This window comes from Corvus brachyrhynchos, unplaced genomic scaffold (assembly GCF_000691975.1).
Source record: "Corvus brachyrhynchos isolate BGI_N302 unplaced genomic scaffold, ASM69197v1 scaffold220, whole genome shotgun sequence".
Classification (NCBI taxonomy): Eukaryota; Metazoa; Chordata; class Aves; order Passeriformes; family Corvidae; genus Corvus; species Corvus brachyrhynchos.
The window spans coordinates 7,909,233-7,926,958 of record NW_008236209.1 but is presented as its reverse complement, the minus strand read 5'-3'; the positions used below and the strand labels follow the sequence as shown (position 1 = coordinate 7,926,958).

At 45.5% G+C, this 17,726-nt stretch overlaps 1 protein-coding gene across 7 annotated transcripts in view; it reads right to left on the bottom strand.

Annotated features, from left to right (window-relative positions):
- MBNL3 (muscleblind like splicing regulator 3) overlaps nucleotides 1–17,726 on the bottom strand; it is a 93,654-nt gene that overhangs the window by 18,617 nt on the left and 57,311 nt on the right. For all 7 annotated transcript variants that reach the window (XR_001864956.1, XR_001864954.1, XR_001864957.1 and 4 more), the window contains exons 3-5: nucleotides 14,395–14,559; nucleotides 6,228–6,428; nucleotides 4,560–4,796 (exon numbers count right to left, since the gene is read on the bottom strand). Coding sequence is in view for 4 of the 7 variants with exons in the window: in XM_017743254.1 (XP_017598743.1) it covers nucleotides 4,560–4,796; nucleotides 6,228–6,428; nucleotides 14,395–14,559 (603 nt within the window). In the remaining 3 variants the exon portion in view is untranslated. The remainder of the gene's footprint in view (nucleotides 1–4,559; nucleotides 4,797–6,227; nucleotides 6,429–14,394; nucleotides 14,560–17,726) is intronic.

Sequence of the window (17,726 nt, the reverse complement as noted above, 5' to 3'; positions counted from 1 at the left end):
CCACAAGCAGAATATACAAGCAATGCAGACTCCTCACCACCAAATTCTGTAGCCAGTGTCTCCCCACTGCAGCAAAGGAATTAGACTAAACCCTTGTAGCAAAGAACTTACTTGATGAATTTACCTCATGCAGCTGCTTGTGCTTTCCCTCTGGACAAGCTCTGACCACCACAAATACAGCAGCAGCTTTGGAGAGTAACTTTTTCTGACTTTATTTTTTTCCCTGTGCGTCTGTGTGCACACATGGGTATGCAACCCTTGCACCAGCATCTGGACATCTTCACCAGTGAAATGGTTAATTCAGTTCAGTATCCATGTGATAGTCCTGCACTGATCCAAATGAACAATTTCCCCTACTAAAATGCCAGGCAGACTCTCATTTTTGGGCTGGGAAAGCCACAGTCCTGCTTGAATGAGCATCTGAACAAAGAGGCTTGTGCCACTTCTCTCCATGGCATGGAAAGCAATTCTTCAGCAAGACTGACAGATAAAAACACACTGCATGCCAAAGTCAGAATTTCCCACGTGCGTGTCAACAAACCTCTCGTTATTTTTCATAAGACAAGAACTGGATTAATTCTTTGCAACAAACAATTTAATTGCACCTCAAAGTTCCCCTTAGATCTCTATCTCCCAGGACCAGATCACACTTCTACTCTTCTGCACTCAGCAAAGACGGGCTGGGTCTGCTGCCAGGCATGACAAATACAGAATGATCTGAGAGAGGGCACCCATTCCCTGGCAAGCAGCAGAAGCAATGTGAGCAGTGTCCTCTGAAAATCATACATGCTCTTATCACTCATGAATGGTTCAGTAGAGGTGACATATTCCAACAACTGGCTGCAAACCTTTAGATGTGTCAGAGCAGGAAGACTCGGACAAGTAACTTCTCTTGTAGGGTTTGTTCAGTGGGGGAGTACTTATGGGCTCTCCCATTCTCTGCCAGACCGTGTCTCCTCAGAGTGGTGGCTCTTGTAGAGGGCAGCGAGACATTGTGCAGGTCCGCCTGTGCTGGCTTTGCGGCTGTGTCTTTGCCAGCTGAGCAGAAGTGAGAGGCTGCGACATCATTCACAGCATCATTCCACCACTGCTGGCAGAAGCTGGGCCCTAGCAAGGCTTCCCACTGCTGCTGCCTCAAACTCTGATAAGGAAACCTCTTGACCACTTAAACCCAAAAACAAGTCTTTGGAGAGGAAGGGGAGCAGGTCAGCTTCTCCTTTCTAGCTCTGGGAATGAGAAGCAATATCAGCTTGATGGTTTCACAGCTCCTCTATGTCCACTCTTCCCTCTCCCTGCTATAGCTGGGCAACAGGAGCTTTTTTTTTAGAATGTATTGTATCCCTTATTATTTGGGAAAACGGGAAGGAGTTGTCTTCTATGGAGCCAGGACTGACAGTACTGTGAGGATGGCTTTTGCCTCACTATGAGCATCATAAAGCCAAGTAAAACATATTATTTGAGATTCATAAAACAATCAAAGACAGCTTATATAACGACAGCTTGCAGGCAGAAGCTCGGGGAGCAGATCCCATGCTTAAGACTGAAGCAAAAGGCACCCAGAGGGAGGTCCCTTTGTTGACACTGTCCCACTGGGGAATGAGGGGATGAACCACAGACAGAGCTAGCTGAAGGGACAGCCATCTCCCCAGCTTACCCAACACATGAGCCAAGTCCCACATTGCACCTGCTTCAGTTCCCAGCACAGATCCCTAAGAATGCTATTTAGCCCTCTTCCCTCTAAATCTCAGTTAGGCCCATTACACAGAATATCCTTGTGGAGGGCAGTTACCAGCATGGCACTGCCAGACAAGACTGTGATGTTGGGAATACAAAGAAAAGTTACTGGATCTGTCCCGCAACCACCCAATCCTCTGGCATTTACAGCACCCTGCAGACCTAATGAGCTAAATTCTCTAATTCTCCCTGAAACATTGCATCTTGTGACTCCAAAGTGTTTGGAAAAACAATTCAAAATCCAGAGCTGCCTCCCCGCAAGATTATTCACTGTCTCCAAAACACATCCAGGCTTCAGGAGGCAAAGCTCAGATATTAATGGATGGTGTGTGGGGCACAGGATTGGCATGTCTGAATGCACACTGAACATTTCTGGCTGGGATGGGCAGTCTCCCCAGGCACTAACACCACAGAGCAAGAGCAGAAGGCTTTCATGCAGACTAAGATGGTTACATGCAAAGCGAGAAGGTGAAAGGTCCAAGTACCAGGTCAAAGGTTGCCTCGAGCGGTCGCTTCAGTGATCTGACAGCTGGCTGAGTCTTAATTAGCAGGCAGCGAGCACATTGATGGCAATGGGCCGGGGAGGGGGATCAAGCACAGTAACAAAAACAGCAAGCAGAGGTGTGTCAAGAGAAAGCAGCAATTTGGGGAGGCGAAGAGAAAAAAAATTAAAAAGTGAATGCATTATACAAGATATTAAAAAGACGAGGCACGCACAACACGGGGTGGCTGGGTAATTACCTGGCCTAGTGGCAAGTCAGTTATTTTTCCTCAATAAGTTTTAAAAGTAAAGAAATGTCATCACAGGACATGTGCTTTGGAGCTTCATCACATCGGCTGGCACATCTGGGCAGCAGCGCTCAGGTATTAGCACCTGCACAGGGACTGGCACTGGGCTCCAGCCCTCATGCTGCAGCTACACATCATGCAGAGGCCAGCAGAGCACTCATGGAGATAAGAAAGACCACTGGAAAAGGAGGGAGCATCAAGCACATGCTTAAGTGCTGTCCTGGGACTGAGCCTTACCCAGTTCATCCAGTGCTGCACTAACTTCAGTCAAGCAGGAGTGAGTAAAGCTACTACTTGTGTACATCAAGTAACTGCAGGATTGGGTCCCTCAGAAATGCTGAATTTAGATTTGAAGTCATTCCAAATCTGTTTTAGAACGTAGACCCATAGCCTGGCATCTGTTTGTCACTCCAAGAAAATGGAGCACCTTTCTTTCCTTTAATAAAGTCTTACACCTCAACAGGTAGAGTAAATGCATCAAACCTTGAAAAGTCAATGAATAATGTAGGCTGTTTTGGTAGCAGGGGTGATGCAACAAGCCATCAATAAATATTTTAAAGGTTCTAGTTAGCAGCATACAAATAGGGTTAATTACATTTTTAAGAGAAGCCAGCAGGATGAATAAAACATGCCTTGGCTTTGGTTAAGTAGCAGTGTCCTATATAATTAGTGAAAAAATAAAGATTCAATTGTGAAAAACACAAGAGTTTTATTTCAGAAGGTTATTTTTCAACAGACCTGCACTCTTATTTCAACAACAATAAAAAACAGTAAGAAAACTAATAAATAAACTCTGCAGGACAAATAAATACTGCAGTATAAATTAATTGTTCAAATTACATTCCAGGTAATATTGATACTACAAGGAGAGCACTTGCTTAATTTCTAGAATTGCCCTGGCTCTGCATTAAATTTCATAATGAATTAAAAGCAACCTCCTTTACTATCTTAAAAAAAAGAAAAAGGTATTTAGAAAAATTTTAGTAGCCTTAATAATAAATCAAAGAGGAGGTAAGAGCTTTTTTAATATTAATTTTTAAAAAAATTAAGAAATCATAGAAGCGATGGAAGGGACTTCTAGAGATCAGCTAGACCAACACCCTGCTCAAAGCAGGGTCAACTACAGCAGCTTGCTTGGGACTCCATTCAGGCAGGTTCTCAGTATCTCCTAGGATGGAGAATCCTGTTGTAGTCTTTGTTCTTTCTTTGGTAAATAAATTTTTATTTATGTTTAAATGGTATGTCCTGAATTTCAATTTGTGTCCATTGCTTCTTGTCTTTTCATTAGGCACCATTGGGAAGAGTTTACCTCCACCTTCTTTACCTCCCACATCAGGAACTTATGTACATGGGTAAGCTCCCCTGGGCCTCTTCTTCCCTCCCCAGCTCTCTCATCTCTGGAATAATAGGTGCCATTGAACCCAACTCAACAGAATGGCAAACATTTATATAAGCTAGGAGTCACCTGGTAAGTCTTCCTTGACTCATGTTCAGAACTGTAGATATAAGTAGTCAGAATTCAACTTAAAATGCAGGTGGGACCATGTCTTCCAGGTCCAAAGCATTAAACAGGTCAGGAAGTCACCCTTGGATTGTGTCTTGTAATTTCACTAAGTCTTGGCAAAGGTATCGGACACAAGTTTGCTAAGCTCAAGCAACTGGTATCACCCGCTTTTTGCAGAGAACAGGCCAGGATCTCCCTGAAAAGGATGTACTATGTATTGAGGAAGCTGAACTGACCCCTATGAGTCAGCCAGGGAAGGCGTTGGGTGCTGCTGCACTTGCATTCATGTCACATCACAATGTCATGTCAGCAAATCACAGGGTTGGGCACCATGTCCCTATCTGGTGAGATGTACTGTGGCACTGAGGGCTTCATGCTGTGGTGAGAATGGAGACAGGATGAAGAGATGGGATGCATCTTGCACATGCTCTCAGCTCTCTAGTCAGCCATTTACAAAGCTCTCTACTTTTCCACAAATGACACATGAAATCTCTTTGCAATGGAAATGTAGCTTGAGAAGAGCTCTACTTACCATTGCAGCTGCAGCTGTCTGGTTCACCTGGTGTTGAGCTGCCTTGATTTTGGCTTGCAGGTGTGCAGGGGGATGAAAGTACTTGCATTTCTCCCTAGAGCATCGACCTTTGATGTAATCCATGCAAACTGTAACAGTATTTTCATTTGTGTCTATCATTGCAATATCTATAGGGTGAGCATAGCGGCAATCATTCTCACCACGTGTGCAATTTCCACGCTGAAACTCTCGACAAACCTTAAAAGAAAGTCACGTTGTTGAACAGAACATCAAGTTACTTTTCATTCAGTATTTTCAATACATAGTTCGGTTGGCCACATTAAACCATGCGTATATTCTAAATCCATGCTCACCTGGGGCAACACATATATCAACAGACAGAGGGGCAACTGGCGCTACTCACAACTGCTTCAGGGGATGAAAAAACCCACAACGCTAATAAGGCCAATTATCAAATGCAAGCGAAGTACAGAATTTGTGCAGAATGGAAAGTGACTCCAGAAAATCAGTGTCATTTTGACAAAGCTTTTGCAAGTCAGGATTCTTCCCCTGACTTAAATGTTAATAACTCTGCTATTTGTGTCTCACCTGGATTATGTATTTGTTGTGGATCACACTCTTGGGTAGGACATTTAATTCTAAATGTTACATGCTGCTGGCTATTTGCAACAAGTACTTTTTCTTAAATAGGAGGTGCCTCTTTCACATAAATAGTCTCCCTTCCCTTCACAATAAAACCCCGACCCTGGCATTACATGACTGCACATCTGATTACATAGCAATGTGTTTGAAGGTGTTGTCGAAATTACTAGGTGTACTAGGATTTTGCAGATTCTCTTAAGTTATGACCACTGAAGCATCAGAGGCAGAGGAAAAGGTTCTACAAAAAGTCTGCAAGGTTTCTTGTCCAAGGAACTGAGAGAAGATCTTGAATAATATAGCAAGTGCTGTAGCTCATGTACCATTGTGCAGTCAGACTGAGTGTGGGGAAAGATGAGACATCAGCAAGGCAAGATAAAATATGTAACACAAAACAATGCGTTTTGAAATTACACCCTTCTCCACTATCTTCCTGTGTTATAATTTACACCTGCAGGGGCCTCTGACTTCAGGTCCTCAGCCCTTGTCTCCTGCAGAGTCTCTGCTTAGGGTTTGAAAGACATTTACAACTCCTCCACCACTAAGTCCCAGCATGTCCAGCCAATTGGGGAGGGAGAGATGTCTTTCCAATGCCCCACACTCATCACTCCCGTCAGTGTAATGCTTAAAGCTTTCTGTAAAAGCTCAATAAGCCCAGCTCTACAAAAGGGAAACGTCTGCTAGCTCCAGAACATCTCCCACCCAGTAAAGTGTAAGGGCAGTCCGTCTACTTGGGTTTTTTTGGGTCGTTTTTTTTTTTAAGCATGGAAGACCACATACAAAAACCAATCCTAACCCTGCTCTAATAGCCACTGATATCAGAAGAGTGAGTTTTCCCAAATTTCTGAGGATTTGGGAAAAGGTCCCGCAAGAGCGTCTGCTCTGGCGGAGAGCAGCAGCCCTGCATTAGGAAAGCTGCGAGTTAAACTCTGTACTGTGCTGCATCAGGTCATTTTAGCAGACAGCAACAGTTGGGACCACATGTACTGTTCATCCCTGTCAGCACTACTGTATCAGACGTCCAAATACCTCCAGTTTATCCGTACGCATCAGTTTCTGCCCAGCAGAGCCTCCTGGTACTGTAACAGCAGGATTTCCGGAAACCAGGACAGGAGTATTTGGTAAAAGCTCTGCAGGAACCAAGCCCATCCCAGGAGAAACATGACTCAGGTAGGGACTAAAAGCCATTGTGGGGCTTGTTGCAAGTGATGGAGTCACAGGAAACGTTGTCTGTGTATAGAAAGAGGGAAAACAAAGTATTAGTTAAAAAGCTCTGTCTTGGATTACCCATCAAAGCCTTGCATCACACTTCAATCCTTTTAGACAATTTGATTAGCCACATCAAAATGCTGTGCTCTCCAGTCTATTCATTTATTGCTATTTATTTGCGATCCATTCCCTTCTCCTGACTCACAGATTTGTGACTCATCCTGAATACAAGGCATCTTGATTTGTCAGATCAAAGCATATTGATGATCCTTATAGTTTAATGACACAATTAAGGATTTCATGCCAGCAATTAGGGCAGGCCCAAATGAAACAGACTTCTCATTCCCAAATTAATGTCTCAGCTTCTTTATGCCTACACTGCAATGCTGTACAGAGACTCCAAGGTAAACTGCAGCTTCAGGACCTGGAAGCAGGTAACTCCATTAGCTGCTCTGCTGCGTTCACTATCAGCCTGCCCTGAGCTCCATGTTAGCACGGCCAGTGTGCCTCAGGTTAGGCCAAAGGCATCATTCAGTCATGTGAGGTATCTCTACTGCAGTATGCTCAGTGGTCAGGCATCCTGCACATCTGGGGTTGGTTTCAGAGTGCAAACACACTCCAGGCAAAAGCCATTTTGCAGAAAGATCTAAGCCTGCGCTCCATGTGAATGGCAGCAAGAGGACACCAAACTCATTAACGTCACAACGTGCCAAATCTCATGGCTTTGGCAAGAGCAGGCGAGTCTTGGGCTTGGAATAGCAATGATAGCATGTACCAGATGAGATGGCTCAGGTGGACTAGTGCAAGGTCCAAGACCCCACCTGTGCTACAAGGAGCCATGTTCTCCTTGGGACAGAACAACATGCCAAAAAGATCTCAACCACTTTAGGTCCCTACCATTGTGTTAGGCAGGTCCTCTGAGTGCAGCAGAGCTTCTGTGCAGGGGACCAGAGGTGTTTCCCTAACCTGAGCTGCTCCAGCAGAGCTTCTCTGGAAAAGGAGGTGCTGTGCTGGCAGGCAGGTGAGCACAAGGGTCCTAAGCAGATGCTCAGTTTAAAGTCTGTGACTAGCCCCTATAGCCAGGGAGTCTGTGAGGTTTTAAAGCACAAGATCCAAAGTATTCTTGGGAATTAAACCAATTCCAGCTGATGAAAAACTCCATCTGCCCCCACTGAAAATGAAAGCATGCATGGCAGCACACCTGCTCCTATAGCAGGGGCTTGAGCAGCCCCCAAGGAAAGCAGCCTGAAACTTGCAACCATTTTTATTTTCCTTCCTGTCACCTGTTCCACTGTGAACTCTGGGTTTCAGTTAAAGCTACTCACATTGCCAGGTGTCCATGATACCATCCTTGGGAGCTACAGGCTCTACTTGGCAATAAATACAAGTATGCTTACACAATGGCCTGGGGCAGTTTTTTGGCCACACACATCATTCCCACCTTTCTTTCGTTTTGCTACTTCTAAAAGAAACAACATATGGGCAGTGTGTTCCTCAACAGCATCTTCATCCTGGTACTTTCATACTTTGCTTATTGTGATGTGGAAGAAGTTATCCCCCACTAACACCAGCCAACTCTCCTAACCCAGCTTTAGCTCAACAATTCCCCGTCCTATGGTCAGTGACAGCAAGCAGCTCCCAAGCCGATAGGAAAGGGAATCGTTGACAGAATATATCCCATTTTCTCCTCCTCAGTGAGAAGACACAGCTTCCTGCATCAGTGGTGCTGGATGCCTGAAGTGTAGCAGAACCAAATAATTCTCTCTCTGGGAGGGATTTCCAATTTTTCTTCTTGGGAGCCTTAGTCAAACACTGCTTTAACTGTCAGGACACTTTAGCCACTAAAGCCAGAGATCTCCCAATCCACAGCCCTTTATTAAATAATTTTCTCCTCTCTTTCAATTCTCTGTGGCTCCCAGACATTTTATACCTTTTGCTGATAAAAAAATCTCTTAAGGATTTTCAAAGCTGTGACTCCCTGAACACTTTAGTGAGAAGGCAGCATCCATTAGACTGTTTTCTTCTGTGTGACTACCAGTAATTACAGTGGTATCTGCTGAACTTCCGTTACCTTTTGCACCATAAATGCTATTTTAAGGAGCTTCTCCAGTCTGGCCAGTCTGCACAGGTTACGCGAGGGCCTGACATTTTGTCAGCATTTGTTTTATGCACCCGTTAGTAGCCCAAACGTTGAAGTACATATGACTTGCACAAATGTGTGGGCAAACCTACCCTATATGTTTTTAGCATAATAAAATATAGCTAATATAGCAGAAGAATCCTGACTGAGCAGGTATGGCAAAAACATTGCTCCAAAATTCCAGGAGATCCTTTAAAGCAGGCTTCTCCTGCTTGGGTTCAAACACAACCAGAAGCCAGGCCAAGAACCTCGCTGGTTTCTGAGACAAAGGGAAGATGTTCCTCCCACTGCTGAAGGAGGGATTTGTGCAGACTGGGAATGCTGGGGGCTTGCAACACCACACACTGAGTGAATTCACCTGAAACATTCACTAAGAGATGATACACCAGCCTCTTCATCAAAGCTACTACAAAGGTGGAAGCAGGACCTGCTCCCTGAAACACAATCTCCATCTCCCTCAAAAGCAGTCCCTCTTCTCACTGGGAGCAATCAGCAAGGGCTAATGGATCCAAACCCAAGCTGAAGCGCGTGGAGAAAAGATGTGCATGAGGAACAACTGAGTAATGTGATCCACTTGCAACCCTGGAGACCTGCAGAGTGATGCTTGTAAGAGCAGGATGAGTTTTTTATTGCTGCTGCTGTTTGTTCAACCATTTCCGTGCCCTGACAGTTGCTGCTGTGTTCCCAAGGTTTCATAACTGCTTCTTCTGCCCACCTGCACCACGTGCCTGCTTCTCTGATTGGAAGTGACAGTTGTGCTCCACACCCTGCCTGCAGGCTGGGGCTGCCGATCCCAACCAAGTGGGTGCGAAGCCAGGGAACAAGCAGACTACACTCAACACATTAAACATACAAGAGCTGGGGTTTTAAGTCTGGAGTGTGTGAAGCACTCTGAAAACTGTGCCTTTGTGAGCTGGTACCAGGGAGCTCTGTATTTATTGTGGCTGATGAGGGGAAAAGATGGGCTGTGCTCACCGCCAGATCTGGCTGCCTGTCTTGGATTGGGAAATCCAGTCTGGCTCATGCATCAGTATCAGTAATAGGAGTGCTGCCAGCCAGTTCTCTCCTCTATGTCTGTGCAGGTCCTCCATGTCCTCAGGGAATTTGAGCAAATTTCCTCCTTGCAGCCAGAACCCAAATGTAATTTTTACTCCAAACAGCACTGCCCTCCTCAACATGCCTCCTGTCCACCTCTTGTGACAGCTGTGCTGCTTTTGGCTGAGATACAGGTGATTTTCTCCACAGTAGCTGGTGTGGGGCTGTGGTTTAGATTTGTACTGGAAACAGCATTGATAATTCAGGGATGTTTTTGTTGTTTCTGAGCAGTGCTTACACAGGGTCAAGGGCTTTTCTGCCTCTCACCCCACCCAACCAGTGAGTTGACTATGGAGGGCAGCACAAGGAGTTGAGAGGGGACAGAGGACAGCTGACCCCAACTGACCCAAGGGATATCCCAGACCAAACAGCATCATGTTCCTGATATAAAGCTGTGTGAGGAAGAGGAAGGGAGGAACAGGGGACATGCCAGAGCAATATTATGGCTGTACACTAAAAAACCAAACTCTCAACTTAATTGCTGGTGTGCTTTAGGGCAAAACAGAAGGATTGAAAGTATCAGCACTTACTTGTGCTGCCCCCCCTTAAAGCTCTTGCTAATTCAGGAAATACAGAGACAGGTTTCCTTGCAAATTAACTTTTATACATCACAGAGACACTACCAGTAACTCCTGTGCAGAGGGAAACAGGTTACAGTGCAGCAGCAAAGGGTTCAGGCTGGTAGCAGCTCACAAGACTGGTTTACTGAGTATTAAAATGCTTGTAATAATAGCAATAATTTTAAAAAGCTGAAATGGTTGTTTTCAGAACACATCTCAGGGGGAGGGTTGCCAAGGACTTTGACAGCTCTGAGCTCCTCATAGACCTCAAACATGGAAGCTGGTGGGTTGAAGGTGTGAGCAGAGAGAAGGCACCGTCCCAGGGAGGGACATTTGTCACCAGTGGTGGCAACAGAACCTGGAACAGCTGATTTTGTTAACAATCTAGAAGTTGCATTTGATTTGCCTAGCAGAAATTGTGCTAAAGCTAGAGAAGAAACACAGAGTGGGTGTGAAGAGGAAGGCAGAGGAGTGGTTGGTGTTTTGTCAAACACAAGCTCTGTCTCAGCCAGGAAGTGTTGATTTTGAGTTACCTCAGACCCTAAAAAAGGGAAAGCCTGAAAATGAGAGGCCCACTGTAAATACAGAGGTGTTGATAGAATGAAGGAGGGGAGACAGGTCACCACTAAGGAGCTATATAAGGAAAGTGCACAAAAAACAATGGCAGCTTACAGTCTGGTAATAGAAACTGAAGATAAAGATCTCATACTGACAAGACTGAAAACCTTGATATTAAAAACGTTATTGATGCTGTCAGAAAACCCAAAACCCAGTGTTCTCCTCCAATGTAACTGCATGGGGCTGGCTGGCTGCAAAGCCACCCTCCAGCATGAAGGCTGAGCATGCTGGAGTGAATCCAACAGGCCACAGCATCCAGCTACTTATACAGATGCTCATTTCCCCAACCAGACTGCAAAGACACTCTAAGTTCAAAGGATCTCTCATTTGTGGGCTGCTGCAGTGTAAAAGACAGGTGTTAACACCCCACAGCATTGTCTCTTGGGAGATACCACCTCCTGGGTGGGCCAGGGTATGTATGTTTATTCATTCCTAGCATGCCTTTGACTAGAGGCTGAGATATAAATCAGGTTTTTGCTGCACAGAACAAATGCCTGTGCAAAGCACCTGTCGAAATCGGCTCCAGCACTTGCTCCAAGCATCACTAGTCAAGCAAGTTGCTCACCCTCTGCTTTAATCCCTCCTTCAGCACCAAGGAGTGGCAGCAGGATCCTGCTGCCCCAGGAGGGGACAAAGGGCTGGGTTAAAGTCTGGGCTGTCTTCAGGGGCATGGGTGACTCAGAACTATCAAGATAGTCCTGTCTGCAAAGACCTTGACAGGAAGAAAAGATGAAGAGCTTGAAAACAAAGAGAGGAAACAGCTTCCCTAGGCAGCAGCAGAGGCAGCTGAAGGGCAGGAGTGCTGGCAGGTGTGTCACCACTGCCGTGCTCCATCAACAGCTTGTTCAGGCACTAATGGGGAAGCACGGGGCAAACCAGTGCCCTGCTCCACCACATCAACTGGACCCTGGGCTGAAGCACCTCCATGGTCAGCTCTGGAAGTCTGTCCCACACTGCTGCAAAGGGGTAAAGCAGGATGGAGAGGGTGGGGACTAGGCCCAAGGTGCAGCACTTTTTGGGTGGTCTTGCACTGGCACACACAGGATGCAAAGTGAGCATATCTGAGAAACCAGACACAACATTGACCAAAGTAGCTCTTCCTATCAATGCCAGAGCCCAGCTCTGTGTGTCATAGACAGACACATTCAAGGCCATTTCAGGAAGCCTGGTGAAAAGCTGTTATGTCAAGTGCTAGTTTGGTTTGGATTTGGTGGGGTTTTTTTTGGTGGTGGTTTGTTTGGTTTTTTTTTTTTAACTCCTGGTGAAACTGCACTTTAAAATGTCTAGGCATTCAGCTATTGCTAGAGCTATTACACATGCTGTTTCAAATCTCATCTCTGGCAAGCATCCCAATTAAGCAGGCATCCCCGTTGATCAGCTTTCAGATCACATGGGATTTGTTCTGCTGTTGCATCTGATCCAATACTTTCCGCTTTGATGAATTTCATGTGTAGCCAGAAGGAGGCCCCACCCTTCTCATTTAGAGAGAAAAAAAATTCTCAAAGCCAGCTTCCACTGACAGCATCTTTGGGAAATCAAAGGCAGTTGAAAGAGCAATCTCTTGTTTGTCCTGAAATTGGTGTGGAGCAAGTTGGGCTGCAGGAATCAGACCAAGAGCTTGTTTAGTCTGAGTAAAGTGTGGGAAAGCAGGAAAGGAGCAGTCACTGCAGAACAAATTTTTATTTTCTTCTTTGTCCATGTCTCCCCCATGGCACAATTTAGAAACCAGGGGCCTTTCTCATCAGATAAGGTTACTTCTGAAATGAGAGCACTAACCAGAAAAAACAACACCGTCAGTCTCAGAGGCAATTTAAAAGGCAGGAGTAAAATTTAGGAGCATACTGGACCCGCAAGATTGCGAAGTGGGAAGACGGGAACTTTCCAAAGAGGAAATCCCAAAGATGCTTTGAATAGCCAGCCAAAGAGTGTCCACCATGAATTCCCCACAGAGGAAAACTCCAAACAGGAAGGGTTTGCTTTTAGTACTGGGCTTGGAAATCAGTGCTACTATTTTGTGGGAATTCAGGATTTCCTTCTGATGTGGATATACGTTCAAACTCCACAAAAAAGAGGTGCAAGACTACAGCAGATAGAAGCCTAAGGCACAGCACAACTAAAGACTTTTTCTGTGGCAAATTTTCTCTCACCTTTACATCTTCAAAATGGGAAGAATTAACAGCACTTTCCTAGCTTATATGGCAGGGCCAAGATAAAGCTATTAGCAGACACTCATGATGATCAGAGTGATGGCAAACATGGAAAAGCCCCCAAAACACAGGGGGAATATGCCAGACTGAGGAAACGCCCCAGTCTGGTGGCAGAACACCGTTATAAAGGGACCCTGGGCAGCTTTCCTCTGCTGAAACAGCTCCATCACAAGTTCTTACACCAAACATCACAACAGCCTCCAACAAGGAGGAATCCTCCACTGTTCTCTGGCGAGGACGAACCAGAAACACCTGAGCTTTTCAAAGCTGGGGTGACAGATGCTGTGATTCACATGGGCAGAGAGGCCAGGTACTGTAGGTGGGACACCAGGAGGCCAAGTTCAGGCTGGTTCACAGACTTGACACCTTCAGGCTAGAAGTGCTTGTCCAAGAGATCTGGCCAGTCCTCCTGTGTGGCATAACATGAGGAGCCTCACCCAACTACAGCACACTAAGTGCACATTGCCCCAGGAAAGATACTCAGCCCCAACTTTAAACTGAGAGCTCCCAATTAACTCTCTGTTAATTCTCCCAATTACTCTCTGATTCAGATCAGCATTGAAGAGCTGCTTCAAGACCTCTGACAGTTCTTAAAATATACATTATGACAGACTAAAACTCAGCTAACAAATGTCATCCCCTCCCAGATACACCAACCAGCAGACACAAGCCATCCTCCCTCTGGCATAACAGGGTTCTCCAGCCTGAAACCTGTTTTAACCAACAAGCCAAAGCAGGGACAGGCAGTGAAGGCTTCTCTGAACTACCTACTCTGCAAACATCTGTCTCCCACAGGCTTCCCTTCTTACCTGAAGAAAAGCAAATCTTTCCTGCTCTTACTCTAAATCACCACTACTGTGAAAAACAAGTGACAGGGTTGTGACATTAGCATAACTCTCTGCTGAGACAACTGCAGTGAAATGGGTCTCACTCCCAGACATAAAAAAGTATTAAAGTCTAAACAGGATTCATCTTCCCCAGTTTTAGTCCAACGGTGCAACACATCTAGTCCAAGGGAGTCAGCATCATCTCAGTGTAAAACAACTATCTGAAACAGGATCCACTGGAACTGAGCCACTCAGAACTTCTGGGATGTATATAAATCAACTGGTCAAATAAGCACCTGGTGGTAAGACCCTTCCACTTGAAGTCCTGAATCTCACAGCTCCTCACTTATCAGAGGAAAACAGAGACACAGCCTGCCAAGAAGATGCAAAGGCAGCATCAGACACCCCTCTGGAAGATTCTGCGCAATTCTGGGCAGCACAGACAATGGCCTGAGCTCAGGCACAGGGCTGGAGCCTCTGTGAACAAACAGGAGGAACAGGGAGCAGTATGAACCCGATGGATCCGTGGCTGTAACTCACAATTGGCTGTAGTTGTGCACCCGGTAGCATGAACTGCATTTGCTGAGCAAACATGGCTGCGGCTGTCTTCTGCTGGATCAGGTTGTTGCGTCCATTTATTTCAAGTTGTGTTTTTAAGTGTGGGGGAGGGTGGAGATATTTGCAGTTCTCTCGGGTACACCGGCCCTAAAAAACATAATGGAACAGCATTTCAGTGAATGTAACACCCAGGGCAGCCAGAGAAATTAAGGATTGTTTGGGTTACTGGAACAACACAATCATGGAGGCGGAAGTGGCTTGGTAGCTACTGTGCCTCTTTTGTGATTTTCAGATAACAGGTGAAGAGAAGAGCAACATGACTTCTCCTGCAGTAACACTAACTGAATACTATCAAGCTAAACCAAAAAATCAGGCTTCCTGGTATTAAAATGATGGTTGTAAGAAAAAACACCAAACAATTTAACACAAACACCAATACTTTCAGAAGCTAGTGGCAACAATTCCAGAAACAACAACAAAAATGCCCTGCTTCCTTGCGTGGGTTGCTTTTCCCCTCCTTCCCAACACCAGACCACTTAATTGGCCCTGACAACCAGACAGCAAGAAACAAAACTGTTTCCACCACTTCCCCAGCTGCACTGGATAAAACCTTAAGAGGACAGCTCTGTAAGGCAGCACCTCTGATCCACAACATGCAGGTACCCTGAGATGCTGAGAACAGGTAGTCACAGGAGGAAGAACTGAAACAATTTTCCCCCTTCATGCTTTCATTTTTCAAAAGTGATGCATGTTGCATCACTGACTCCTTACCCCCTGCAATAAACATAAGCACTGGCCATGCCAGTGGCTCCTAAAAAGCAAGAGATCACGGATGTTATCCCTGCAAATCCACTGAGATCATCACTTTAAAAACGTGTGAACTGTGCCTTACTTTAATAGTGTTTGCAAATAGAAATAAGAGGATAAATATCAATACATCACTGAATAAGAAAGCTAGTAACAAATGTTGTCATTGAGATAAAATCGTTCTTGAAAAGTAAGTTGTTTCTCTTCCCCCCTTTCTTTTTGAATTTCTTCCTCAAAAAACAAAAGGCATACAGAATACATGAAATACTTAATGTAACTTTATGCTTATTTATAAAACTTTTATGCAAAAATGGTGACTTTTTTGAGGAACAAATTCTTTTGAGCTATTCAGAGCCTATTAAAATAAGGCCAGACCTGGAAGCCACACAGCTGTTCCATGACAGATAATTAATAATGGTTCCTGCAGCCAGCAAAGGTGCAGGACCATCCATTACCCAGCCTGTCCCAGGCACTCTTGTCAAGGGCTGGGCACAGAATTCTCAGTCTCAGTGTAATTAAATTTGCTTTCCAAAAGGGGCACATCAGATGACCCCATGTACCTGCACCTGTTAGCAGGATCACGTGCAGCAGAGCTGTAACCCCATAACCAGGTCCACAAGGATACAGCTGTTACATATCACTGCACCCAAGGCTCAGGTGGGAACCTCCTGGGATGAGCCCCTGATGCATCCAGGATACTCTCCTGGGGATTCTTTAAGGTTTTTGCAAACATACAGGTGGAATCACAGGACAGTCCAAGTACCACTGCAAAAAGCCAACACCATGACCCACTGCAGGGGCTGGTTTTGAATCCCCAGCCAGGCTCACCAGCATGCCAGGTCGCTGTAGAGCAGCCTGAGATTTCCAAGCTTTTCTCTGCCCCCCTTCCTGGTGGGGTGTCTTGGGGGTGACTTTATGATGTGTATCCCATTATCACTGCCCTATGCCCAGAAATTTATTTTTGTGCCTTTCTATGCCTTTAAACTGAGCCTGAGAGGGGGGAGGAAAAAACTGAGCAAAACTTTTTCAAAGCAGTTTGCAGCTTGTTCAAGGTCACACAGAGATAGAGACTTTTTTTTCTCAACTGCGGCAGGGGAGTGAGAGGGGAGGGAAGCACCCGGTTTGCTTTTTCTTTTCCAGCCAGCTTTTGGCAGTTTCTTTTCCCCAGCTCCAGATCCTTTTCCTCTGGAGAGTTGAACTTTTGTTTCCTGGGACTTCGTTTTCTTCCTTTTTTCTCTGCTGGACTGTTTCAACATCAGAATACATTGGGAGGAATTTCCACCAAGGCCTTGGCCCTGGAGGTGGGCCCACCACCCTGTCCCATCTCCAAGGAGGGGGAGGGAGAGATCTATGGAAGGACTCTCAAATTTTCCCAGGTTTCTCTCAGCAGATTGAGAGGTTTTATTATTTAGCATTATTGTCCTCTTCCTGTGTGTTTGTTAAGTAAATAGTTTTTTATCTCTTTCACTTTCCTTCGAGGAAAATTTATTTTTTCCCGAACCTGGTGGGGGAGGGGTGATTGTAGCCTGCCTTCTCTTAGAGGATGTACTTCTAAATTTGGCCAAACTGGAACACGGAGACAACAGCTTCACTGGGGAGAAGGCTGCAGAGTTTGACTACAGCTTAAAAGGGGCTGTTTGACATGTGTCATGGGAACAGGCTCCTCTCTTATCTGCTCCAAGGAGATCAGAGTTAAACAAAAGGCAAATAATTGAATGCAAGAAGTGATGGGCTATACCCAGAGGGACAGGAAAAAAACCCACTTCCAAACTTTAGCAGCCTGGCTTTGTGGAATGAAACTCTGCCCTGCTCCTGAAAGAGCCCAGTGGCTCCCAACAACCCAACTCAAAAAGAAAGAGGCTTTTTAATGCTGTTGTTTTGGCTTCTCAGCAATCCAACAGCCCCAGATCCCCAGCAGTAAATTAACTGCTCACCACCCCTGAGGACATGAATCTTTGTCACCAGACACTTTCTCACATCTGTGTGAAGTGAGGGTAAAATGGCACAACGCAGCTGGCTGGTGCTCAGACACCCAGTGCCACTACAAAGGAAATAACCACATGATTGTGCAAGGAGAACACTCATCAGCACTAGGCAGGTTTGGGTCATCCTTCTCATGGCTGCACGGGACCAGGCCTCCCTACAGCCCTTCCCATCACCTGGGACCCAGCAAGAGTCCAGGGTTCTGCCTCAGAGCATATCTGCAGTGTCCCGCCTCCACAGCTTCTGCAGGGCTGCTGCTGACTGGGAGCCGACCCCGTGGAACCACAGGCTGTCCATGGCTAGGCAGCTGCTTGATTCCAAGCTCCAGCCTCCAGGGGCTTACACATCAGCCTTAGAAATTTCTCCTGACTGTAACTTGGCACAAGTGCTTTGGATTGGGAAAACACTTATTTCTACCAAATTTGTGTAGAATAAATCTGTGTAGATGTTTCTACACTGCAGGAATGGAAAAGATGATAAAAAGAACTACTATTTTTTCTGAACAATACTTACACAGTCGACTT